This window comes from Panicum hallii, chromosome 3 (assembly GCF_002211085.1).
Source record: "Panicum hallii strain FIL2 chromosome 3, PHallii_v3.1, whole genome shotgun sequence".
NCBI lineage: Eukaryota > Viridiplantae > Streptophyta > Magnoliopsida > Poales > Poaceae > Panicum > Panicum hallii.
The window spans coordinates 25,870,045-25,881,828 of NC_038044.1; the positions used below are offsets into that span (position 1 = coordinate 25,870,045).

The 11,784-nt window shown below is 46.4% G+C and overlaps 1 protein-coding gene across 1 annotated transcript; it reads right to left on the reverse strand.

Moving 5' to 3' along the window:
- Positions 1 to 5,321: 5,321 nt before the first annotated feature.
- LOC112887086 (uncharacterized protein At5g01610-like) lies at positions 5,322 to 9,681 on the reverse strand. Its single transcript, XM_025953170.1, has 3 exons — positions 9,342 to 9,681; positions 7,881 to 7,935; positions 5,322 to 5,871 (listed from the first exon to the last, which is right to left on the reverse strand). The coding sequence occupies exons 1-3, from the start codon at positions 9,426 to 9,428 to the stop codon at positions 5,501 to 5,503; spliced, it is 513 nt and encodes a 170-aa protein (XP_025808955.1). The 5' UTR covers positions 9,429 to 9,681; the 3' UTR covers positions 5,322 to 5,500.
- Positions 9,682 to 11,784: the final 2,103 nt, after the last annotated feature.

Below are 11,784 nucleotides of genomic sequence, written 5' to 3' on the forward strand. Positions count from 1 at the left end.
GACACAACCAGCCGTCGAGTCGACAATTTGGTCAATGCGCGGGAGCCCAAAGTGATCTTTTGGGCAATGCTTGTTGAGATCAGTGTAGTCGACACACATTCTCCATTCATTATTCTTTTTCTTTACAAGAACAGGATTAGCTACCCACTCTGGATGGATTACTTCTTTAATGAATCCAGCCACGAGAAGATTACTTCTTTAATGAATCCAGCCACTGGATGCTCGACTTGCTGGCCTTTCTTGAAAGAATCACCAGCCCGAACTGAGAGCTGCTGCGCGGCCATGAGTACTTCTCCCGAAGCATCTGGCACACGAGTAGTCGAAGTGTATTGGATCGCCTCCTGATTGCAGTCATACGACTTCTTCAAGTCGCACCGGAGAGTGAGTACTCCACTTGGCGAGTGCCGGACGATCCAATATTGCATGGTAGGAAGATTCCAAGTTAGCCACTTCGAATTTGATGAACTCAGTGCGGTAGTTCTCCCTCGTGCCGAAGGTGTCTAGAAGAACTACCGTACCAAGAGGGTGTGCCGCATTACCTGGGACGATGCCGTAAAAGGGGGACTTGTTCGGAACCAGCATATCCTTGAAGTTCAGGCCCATCTTCCTTAGAGTGCTGGCGAAGATGAGGTTAAGACCGCTCCCACCATCGATGAGCACCTTGGTGAGCCTAACCTCTGCCACCACGGGATCCAGAACCAGGAGGAACTTGCCAGGCTCCGAAAAGCTCATCCACTAGTCGTCGCGGGAGAATGAGATGGGGATCTCCGACCAACGGAGTGGTCGTGGTACCGCCGGCTCGATGGACATGATCTCCCGAAGAAGCAGCTTCTGGTCCCATCTGGAGCCGAAATCCCCATCACCTCCGAAGATGACGTTGACGGTCTTCAAAGCGTCCTGGAACTTCGGGTTGCGCCCTTGGTCCTCTTGGTCGTCATCCTCGGGTTCTTTGTCCGCAGGCTTCTTATTCTTCTTACCACCACCAGAGTTGCTGAACGTCCTCCGGAGATGGTAGCAGTCGACGGCCGCATGGTTGGCACCTAGATGCCATGGGCACTTCTTCTGCAGGAGCTTCTCGAACTCCTCCTGCGTCGTCGACTTCTTGCCTCGCGAAGGATGATCCATAGCCGCGATGATATCATCTGGCTTACGTTTCCGGGGTGGACCCAAAAAGTCCCGGTGGCCTTTGTTGTTGCGGTTGTTGTTTGGGCGCCTCAGATTGCTATCTTGACGCCGCGGGAACCGCTCCCGCATCTTCTCCTCTTGTTCGGACCAATCGTGCATCATATCACGAAGGCCCACAACAGTCTTCGGCCTGTTCCGCCCAAAATCCCTGTAGATGCCTGGATCGGTGATGCCGTTGTAGAAGTAGTCGATGATGTCGTCCTCCGAGATGTTCGCGATGGTGGCGCGGACGTCGAAGAAGCGACGTGTGTAGGACCGCAGGAGCTCGTTACGTTCCTGTTTACACTGAGCAAGATCGTGATGAGTACCTGCACGAGCGATCGCTCCCTGGAAGTTGTCGATGAAGACCTTCTTGAGTCGCTCCCAGGAGTCGATGGAGTTGCTGCTAAGGCTCTCCAGCCAGATGAGCGGCACAGGGTCCAAAGCCATCGGAAAATAGATGACTTTGGTGATGTTCGAGCCCCCTGCGACCTCAATGGTCGTGGAGTAGCAACGGAGCCACTGTTGAGGGGCCTGCTTGCTGTCGTACTTGGTGGTGCCGATCGGCTTGAAGCCCTCAGGGTACTTATAGCTGCTGAATCGCGCAGAGAAAGCTGGGAAATGATCACTGCAATCAGTCCCTTCAGTCTCGAATTCTTCACGTACCTTACGCCTGGAGGAGATCACAGTCCGCGCATCGCGGCCTTCATTAATGTGCTGGAGCAAGTCTTCTGTAGGAGGCCAACGATTGGCCTGTCGCGAGTTACCCCCTGAAGGTGGCTGTTGCCTCCCGCCAGGGGCCTGGCTCCCGTGAGCGTTGTTGTTGTTGTGGCTGGGCTGATGTCGAGGGCGACCGCCAGCCGTTCGGCTGTGAGCCTGGCTCCGACTCTCACCCACGCGCTCCACCCTGATGGTGGACGCTGGGTTTTGCTGATCCAGCTGGATCCAGGCCCTCTGCACGTAAAGAAGTGCTTGACGCACATCCGGATCGTGGCTGCGCTCGAGGATGGCCGTAACCCTGGCAATGTTGGCCACCGGGGTCTTGAAACCCCGTTCGCTTACGGCGACAAACTTAGGGTCAAGCTCGCAATAAATAGATCGCCTACGCTCGTTGGCCCTCCTTCGCCGGATTGCGCGGGCCCTGTTCCTGGCCCTCCACGCCTCGCGATCGGCGTCGTTTTCCTCGCCGGCGTTGGCAGTGGCCTCATCTTCAGAGACCGCTTCGAAGTTGATGATGGGACAACCACCATCATCCTTGCCTTCTCCCGCCAATAGCACCTGGCGGGAGGTGAGCTCGTCAGAGCTTGTGTCAACTAGTTCAGTCAACCCCTCCGCCACGGTGGCCAGCGGCCTGCCCTCCTGAAAGGGCAAAGGTTCGAGATAGGCCACAAGTCGACCCTCAGCCTCAAGTAGATCGGAGAGCGCCATGCCCCTCCAATGCACAATGCGCCCTTCCGGCATGGAGGTGATCATCAGATCACTGGCGCCAAAACAACCGAAGCCCCCCGACACGCGGTGGCTTCAAGCCTTCCAACCTGGAGCAGAGAGTCCAGGTCCTTCTCTAGCGTGGAGAGAGACCCAGAGATGTTGGCCTCCTGTGGCCGGATTGCGTGAACCGAGTCGGGATCGGTTACGCGAATCCTCAGATTGGAACGAGTCCAACCCAAGGGAAGTTGCCGCAACGCTGGATGAAGTCGAGCCTGGAGCAGACTCCATCTCGATCTTTGTTGCAGAAGCATGGGTCGACAAGCCATCGAGATTGTCGATGAACTTGTCAAGGTCGCTGCGGGGATCCGCAGCGGAAGTCTTTGGCTTCATGTCGACGAGGAATCGCCGGAAATCGCCCACACCATCTGCGATGCAGACCCACGAGCCAAAAATGAATGTCATGCCCTGAGAGGGAACTGACCTGGCGAATTTGAAAGATGCCATCGAGCTCGCCGGTGGATCTTCGACGCGTCCCCCTACCTGGCGCGTCAGCTGTCGGTGTTTAACCGGCTGCCCACCGAGGGATATACCCAAGGTGGTAAGTTTTGGATGAGGGGACGCCGAGATCAGGAACTCGAAGGTGCAAGGAACACAAAATTTAGACAGGGGGCCACAAGATGCGTAATACCCTATGTCCTGTATGGTGATTTGTATTGCTTTAGGTGTAGAATGATCTGGAGATCGTGTTTTGAGAGGGGTCCCTGTCCTCCCTTATATATCCAAGAGGCCAGGGTTACAAAGATACTAACCAACACCAGCTAAGGAATCACACCAGAATATATCTCGAGTAGATTCCCTCTGTATCAGTTAGCTCTATCTCCTACTTAAACGGGATAAATAAGAGATAAACGAGATAAATAAGAGATAAGACGGACTTAATCTCTTAAACCTCTTTAAACTACGTTATGTATACAGCCCCGTGGCCCCGGGGCTGACACTAGGCTCTTGATACTAATTGTTGGAAATCCGCCTCCCACCAAGTGGTTTCTCAGGCACAACTGAGTAGTTTGCCTAAACTGGGAGGGGATGAACACACACATCTTTCAGGTTGTTTGCACTAGGTCCGACTGGATTCCTGTTGCTGCTGTGAGCTTTGATTTAAATAGATATCCCAAGGAGACAAGGTACAATGAAGTGGCGCAGAATATAAGACCGGATGCAAGTTACAAGGAGATAGAACCTGGATCCACGGGCTGCACGCAAGTAGTAATACTATTGTGGCCTCAATCTATAACTAGTCTGCTTCATCCTACATGCTGCCTATATACACAAGGGTTAGTGCCTCCCCGGCGAAGGAGCTGCAGGAGTTTGCCAGGGCGCTCCGCCGGCTGAGGGACAACGTGCAACGCCACGCCGACATGCTGCCGGCCCATGCCTTGCAGCCGACGACGCAGCTGCAGTAGAGCCTCCGCAAGATGCGTCTTTTAACTGAAGCTCATGTTCCTTGGGGTTTAGCGCGATTGGCCTCGAATTCAGTTAGATTCTCTTGAGGTAGTGCAATGTAAATTCAGCAGTAAGAGCACAATACTAAAGTGTTTGGAGGATAATTTCTCATCAGTCTTTTTGATGTTTTATTTCCTCGGTTTATAGCAACATCAGTTCAGTTTAACATGTGGGTTGAAGGTTTTTTTTTTCAGTCCATGTCACACCCACATCCCAAAGAATTATCAGTATGGCTCAGTTGATGTGTCTGACCGAAAGTATCAAACAAGTTGCTCAAAACGATTTTCTTTTCTTTTTGATATAATATATGCAATCAATTTTTATGCGGAATTGGTTTGATTTAGTAATTTAGCCGCAATAAGCACTAAGAGAAGCACAACGCAAGGAGCCAGCCAAAAGAGTTGCTCAAATGCAGGGTTGGGATGGAAAAGAATAGGCTAAGCCCATTAGGAACCTTGAAATTAAATTCCATTCTAATAATCATAATTTAGATACAAATCTAGTAGGAGGCTTTTGGATCCTCTCATTTTAAAAGAATTAAAATCTACTTAATAAACTAGGTTATTTAGCTTAGAATTTGACATTCCACCGTTTTTCAACCATTTTCCAAAGTTTAGATATAAACTATTCTAAATTCATAAGATGGGAGACTATCAAATTGTTTCTATTCCGCAACTTACAGCACGCTCTTTAGCTCACTTCTTTACAGTAGAAATATAGCATATAACTATCTTCCTCGTATGGTCAACAATAGTATACAAATATATTCCGCATATAATTATATTAGCTTAATAGATGTGTCTAAATTATAATTATTAGAATGGAATTTTTTTCGAAAGTTCCAAACGGGACCTTAAGCTAATATGATTATATACAAAATATATTTGTATATTATTATTGATCATATTTGTATATTATTATTGATCATATGAGGAGATACTTATGTGCTATATATCTACTACAGAGAAGAAAGCCAAAAAAAACGTATCTTCCATCCTATGAATTTAGAATAGGCTTATATCTATGGTAGGATGTCAAATTCTAAACCAAATAGACAAAATAGTCTAGTTTATTAAGTAGATTTAAATTTCAATTCCTTCGGAATAAGAGGATCCTAAGACCGCAATTCCTTGCATTTTTTGTTCCAAAGCCGAAAAAAGAAAAACCAGCAACATTGACGGAACGAAGAGTGCATCTCAGTGCAATTTCACAATAACACCAGTCGCTGTGCGAAAGTAAGCTCCACATTTTGAACAGATACATAATGACATGAGACATCCAATTTGTAGATAATGACCGAATGGGCAGTACCACACCATATTTTAGATTTTTGGCGTACCACAAGAGGAGGAGAATTATCGTCTGGACAGTTTAATTACATCACATTTCTCATGCGAACCATTCTCTAGAATTTATCTATGGTGATACCATCCCTAACGACCTCATAGGCATCGCGGCTCCGGGTCTTCTTCACACCGGCAGTGAAATGGACCTTCGAGCCCTCGGTCTTGATGGTGGTCACCTTGGTCCACACCAGCACTTTGGTCTTCAATCCCTCAATGTCGGAAAACTTACCTTTCTCAAGGTAGCCAGTCACACAGGTGAAGAACCGCAGGACTGACGAGTCCTTGTACCCGACGTCGCATGCTGAAGGGATGTACACCGTCAGCTTCTTTGTCTCCTCGTTGAACTCATAGTTAGTCGCGTCCCGTGGGAAGAGGCCAGCTGGCATGTCATATTCCTTGAGGAGGTCTGGTAGTGATTTCTGCAACTTCCCTGAGACCACAGCATGTTTCACTCAGATAGTCAGATCAGTAGATATGATAAAATCCCGCCCTCAAGGCCTCTGATGCATGAACATTTGTGCAAATGGCGATTGAGCAACCAAAAAATTCACATAAATTGAACAGGTGCAAGGACCACTTGAGCGAGAAAATATGCAAACTATGGTCTGCTAATAAGAGCACATTAACACGCATTCATCACATAGTTTGAATAATATGCTATCAGGATACTGCTTCCTTATTTCTTTATCAATCCAAGTAATCTCCTTTCATGTTATTATAGACAAATACGTGCATTTCAGGTAATATGCTATAAGGATACTGCTTCCTTATTTCTTATCAATCCAACTAATCTCCTTTCATGTTATTATAGACAAATACATGCATTTCAGGTTATGATAAAAGTGAACAGGCATCAAGTGTTGGAGGATATAAGTGCAGATTATCACCGTAAGACAAGCCCACATTCAATAAATGACACCACCTTCCAGATCAACACCTCCAGGAATTAAGAAAGCTCCTATGTTTGTTCACTCTAAAACGTGGTACATTAGTCTCAGAATTTATTTTGGCTTTTATATTGTGCCCTATATTAAGGATGCACGGCTTCCAGAATTATCAGAAACTCAAAGATCAGATTCCTCCTTCACAGTTTATCAACCTCATTTTTGTAATAAGAGAAATAATGGCTACATGTCACAGTTGACTATCGATTTGTCTTCCCTGAATTTTTCATGACAAAACACAGATCTGACAAGTTAAATTTAGTAATTGAGAAGGAAAGTGTAACTTTTTTGTTCCTTTATCACATAATAAAAAAATATCGACCACCATTGTTTGATATACTCCATGACTCATACACTGCCAGTGAACTGAAACTGAAGTTTAAAATAAGAGAGAATTGCATTGCAGGTCCTTGAACTTGCACCATTGTAGCACTTGGACCCTCTAGCTTGCATTTTGCTTTTGCGAATCCTTCAACTTGCCACTGTTTGCATTGGTGTCCCATTCTGCCGTTTGCTGATGGGAGTACATGAACTGGTGGCCATGGGCTGGGGACTAGCCAGCGAGGAGGATGAAAAGCTGGTGAACAAATCAATCTTGATGAAAAGGCCAACATGATGCTGTGCAGGATGAAGAGGAGGCTGCCACGAGCATGTTCAAGTGCTATTCGAACTCGTCAGGTCGACGCGGTTCATGTCGCGCATGTGCTTCCTAGCGACGGTGATGCCGTTAAAGCATGGTAGCCTCGTACGTGGAACCGTGCATGCTGTTGCCAAGCACCTCGGCGGACACCTTCATCAGGTAGGGTGCATGCCAAAGACAGGGATGTCCTCGATCAAGAGGACTAACTTGTCCATCCGTTGGCTGCCGTTGCTAGACGACCCGCCGGCCGCTGGGCACGTCCACCCTATCTCTGAGGTGTCCGGCTCTGCCGCCAGGGCTGTCACGGCCTTCCTTGAATCAACACCGATGCAGGAGCTGGCAACCGTGTTGCAGGCGACCAGGCATTGCACCGGCCTAGTTCTGTTTCTCCCGTCCTTTTGCAGCATGAGCACCACGATGCCAGTATCCAGCATGTGCGTGAACGTTGCAAGGGCACTCCCAGCATTCTTCTTGTGTTATGTTGGTGCCAACCATGATCTTACCTCACCCCTGGCACTGTGTTTCTTCCGTTCATCAGCTTCATCCTCCTCGCTGGAATCAAGTCTACTAGCTCACCTACTCCCCGTCAGCAAATGGTGGAATAGAGCACCAGTGCAAACAGTGGCAAGTTTAAGGACTTGGAAAAGCAAAGTGCAAGTTATGGGGTCAAAGTGCTACATTGGTGCAAGTTTAAGGACTTGCAATGCAATTCTCTCTTAAAATAATGTTCACATATCATAATAGCATATTAGCGCACCACAACACAAAATATACCAAGTCAGTTGTACAGCTATTTACACTACATGTCACTTTTGCTATTAGAAGATAAAGAACAGATACAGGAATATGGAATACCTTTAATCTTGTTCACCATCCATTTGGCTGACCCTCCAATGCTGCTTGAGATAGACTGGATTTATGGAAAATATTTCAATGTCAGAATTCAGAACTAGATAATAGAACCATGGTTACCCTATTGAACAATCAGAATTTTGAACACAGATAGCAAAAATTATTTATACAGTATACTTAAACTAATACATGGTGCATAATATCGATCCACATTAAACCACCAAAAAATCACAGTATTGAAAATTGGAATTTGGAATGCAGATAGCAAAATTATTTATACAGTATACTTAAATTAATACATGGTGCATGATATCGATCTACAGAAAGCCACCAAAAAAATTACAATATTGAAAAGTATGATGATATGGCTATGCTGTGCATCTAGCCATGACATGCCAAATAGATATGACCGAAATAAGAATTTTAATAACAGGAATTCTCTTCCACAGTTCTTCAGTCATCAAGGTAATGCGTGCTACAGACTGGATCGCACGAGCCATAGTACATGTTACGCTTAATCAACCGAAGCGGCTAAGCAACACAGACTATGGGCAACTCGCAAGCCATGTAAAATACAACACACAGAGCAATCGGTGTCAGTTTAAGCGATGCGAATTAGCTAGAGAATCTGATGCTTTGCTAAGGAATCTGCAGAACAAACTGCAGCCATCACTCTGACACATGATGACCAACCCAACTTCCTAAACAGACAGAGCAATCCTCCTCTCATTTGGTTTTATCATTTCAATGACCTTGAATTTCATTGCTCGAGCTTTCTCCATTCACTCATGGATCTCCCCATCAAAAACAGGGCAAATAAGGTGAGTTTGGAGCTGCGGAGGATGAGTCGGACAATGTGCGGACTGCATGGAATCATGGCATAACTCAGCAAATAAAACTGAAAAAAATGAAAAATGTTTAGCCATTGGCCCATCCATTGACGAAGACAAGATGCCTGGTGAGTGGACAAGGCCCCCAGCAGCCAGCCGGCTCCTACCGTGCAGTGATGGGGTCGCAATGGCTTTCTTAGGAACAGCTCCAGACGGTGGAACATGCCAGGATTCGAGGACCAACCATTACTTAAGATGTAAAGAGACTTAAAAGCAGTGCACCCAATTCCCCTCGCGCCCTTAAAAAAGTGTACTCGAAGCTCTAAGGTGTGAAGAGATTGGGACTGCTCCAAGGTGTACTCAGAGCTCTACCAAGTACCAACGACATTCCAAATTAGCTCCGTTCCCGCAGCCCCGCTTCTAATGATAACCCTGTCTAGTGTCTACCATCCACAGGCGTCATCGCACCGCAAGTTACTCAGCAGAAAATGAGAAAATCCCCAACAGCCACTGCCCCAGATCCAGAACCTCCGTTCCTCGAGGACGACTACGCAACGCAGGTGAAGCAAAACCGAGCTGCTAAGCGGCGCGCGCGGAAGGATGGAGAGAGGCGGACGGAGGCAGGCTGACTCACGCTGATGTCGTCGCCGATGGAGTCGATCTCCCTGCTGGCCCTCTTGCTGAACCAGTAGCTCCCCACCTTGTTGAGCACCTGGTCCATGTCCCCCACCCCCCTCCCCCAAATCCAAACTCCCCCGGGCTCGATCCGGTTCGGAGCGGACGCGTCGCTCGCCTCGAATCGAATCGGGGAGGGATCGGAGAATGGGGATGAGATGGGACTGAGGAGGATGCTGCTAGTTTGCTGCGCTCGTCGTCGTCGTCGGGGATATCTATCCGCCGTTGCTTCTCCGGGGCGTGGACTCTCGTCTGCGGCGCGGGCACGCACGCGCACGCTCCCTTCCTCGTCCCTCTCGCCCTCCCTACCCGCGTGCACTCGGCGTACGCACCGCGGCGGGTCGCGAGCGTCGAGGCACTCGAGGCGGACCGGGGGGGACCACGTGCTGAGGTTCACGAGCGAACGGTTAGGGCGTGGACCAGGTCCAGCTTCAAGTGGTGAGGTGGTGGTTGTTTCCTCTCTTTCCTCGCGATGCTGACGGCGTGGCGAAAAGTTTTGTTTCCCTGAGCAAAAAACGGCTTTCCATCGGCGGGGCGAAAGTGACGTCGCATTTGCTGGATGCCACGGCTCATTTCGGTAAGACCTAGCCGCGGATTTTTCTGTTTTTACAGAAAATAAATAGCTAATGATTTTCAAGAAAGAAACGAGCCATTTTATTACAATTTATCGAGTCCTTATTCGTTCGTTTCATTCCTAAGTTAGCGACAGCAGAGCTTAGCTAAATGTGACAATTTTATATCGAATAAATTAACAGTCACGACCATAACAAGTTTATCAAAGGAAAATAGATTATTCCATATGAGAAAAGGTGCTAGAAAAGTACGATATGTAGGATAGGATGCTAGAAAAACTTAACATGTATCCTAAGTAATTCGGTGATCTAGACAATAACCATAACGATCATTCACTAGTCGAAGTAATAGTTATTCTCTCCTAACAAATGATGGTAATGTGGATGTTGTTACTGTGCAGCAGCAAGAGCAACCGCAAAGATCATTCCATACCCTACAACTACAAAGTAAGGCTGACCAAGAGTAACTAGATGAGAACTTGCATGCAACAATTGGGGATCAAAAAGGTAGAGATAAAGCAAGAGCAGCCAAGGCAATAGGGAAGAAGGTGACAGCACAAATAGAAAAGGCAAAATAGCCGAATTCATTCCTCAAGTATCATGTTTGGCTCAATTCCATCCCTCAACTATGAAAATGTCCAACTTATTTCCTCAACTATCCAAATTAGTCCAACTTCGTCCATTCGCCGACGTGGCACGCCACGTTGGCTCGTCTCGTCACCGCCTTGTCAGCTTACGAAGTAAAATACCTCTTTTACCCTCTATAAGAATATATCATGCACTCTGACGATGGTATTTATCCTTTTGAGTTATTATCATCCCCTTTACTCCCCATAGTTACATTCCTATGGAGGGTAGAAAGAGGGTAGAAAGGGTATGTTACTTTGTAAGTTGACTGAGCGGTGATGCGTGGTATCAAGCACTAAATCATCAAGAGTTGATACTAAAATCAAATATGGCCGATGTAAAGAGTATGGTCACAACTCCAGGACATGCACTCTGACGATGGTTTTTATCCTTTTGAGTTATTATCATCCCTTTTATTCCCTGCAATTACATTCCTATGGAGGGTAGAAAGGGTATTTTACTTCGTAAGCTGACTGGGCGGTGACGAGGCGAGCTAACATGGAGTTCCACGTTGGTGAATAGATGAAGTTGGGTCGATTTGGATAGGTCAGGGACTGAATTGAATGTTTTTGTAGTTGGAGGGTTGAAATTGAGCCAAAAAAGTTAGTTCACCCACGAATTTGGCTATTTTGCCGATAGAAAAGTAGAGATGCAATAAGTACAACATTAATGGATTCACCATCATAAGTGATCTGAAACCAATCATGCAAAAAGGATCACGATGCCATGCTAGCAGACGGATAGATGTGTTACCACTACTATAACAAAAATTGCAAAAAGAAAGATAATTATGCCATAGAAATTTGACCAGAAACCACCAGACAAAAACTGCAAAGATGGTTGTGCGTCTTTGTTACTTCTCTTTTAACATCAATAAACACATAATTTTTGGTTTATCCAAAAAATAGTAGAACTAGATTTTTCATGAAAAGCACATCCCAATGCTCCGAAAAAAGTACATCCAAATAAATATCTTTTTTGAAAATAAACCTTATGGTAAAATACAAACAAATAAAGACATGAACGAAGAATGACAAAAGGGGTGATCTTGGGAAAAATTGAAGAAAACAACGAAACCAAAAAAAGCTTCAGATATTAGGATTTACTTTCTCAATTTTTGTTTTACATCGTTGCCATTGACACAAAATAAGAAATTGCAATAATTAGCTCAAGATGTTGAACAAGATTTTTATATGAGCGGAA

Excerpts from the sequence above, each read along its gene's own strand:
- LOC112887086 (XM_025953170.1), bottom strand. The coding sequence starts at position 9,428 with ATGGACCAGGTGCTCAACAAGGTGGGGAGCTACTGGTTCAGCAAGAGG. Across the intron at positions 7,936-9,341 it reads CCATCGGCGACGACATCAGC|TCTATCTCAAGCAGCATTGG; the intron begins GTGAGTCAGCCT and ends CCATAAATCCAG. Across the intron at positions 5,872-7,880 it reads GATGGTGAACAAGATTAAAG|GGAAGTTGCAGAAATCACTA; the intron begins GTATTCCATATT and ends CTGTGGTCTCAG.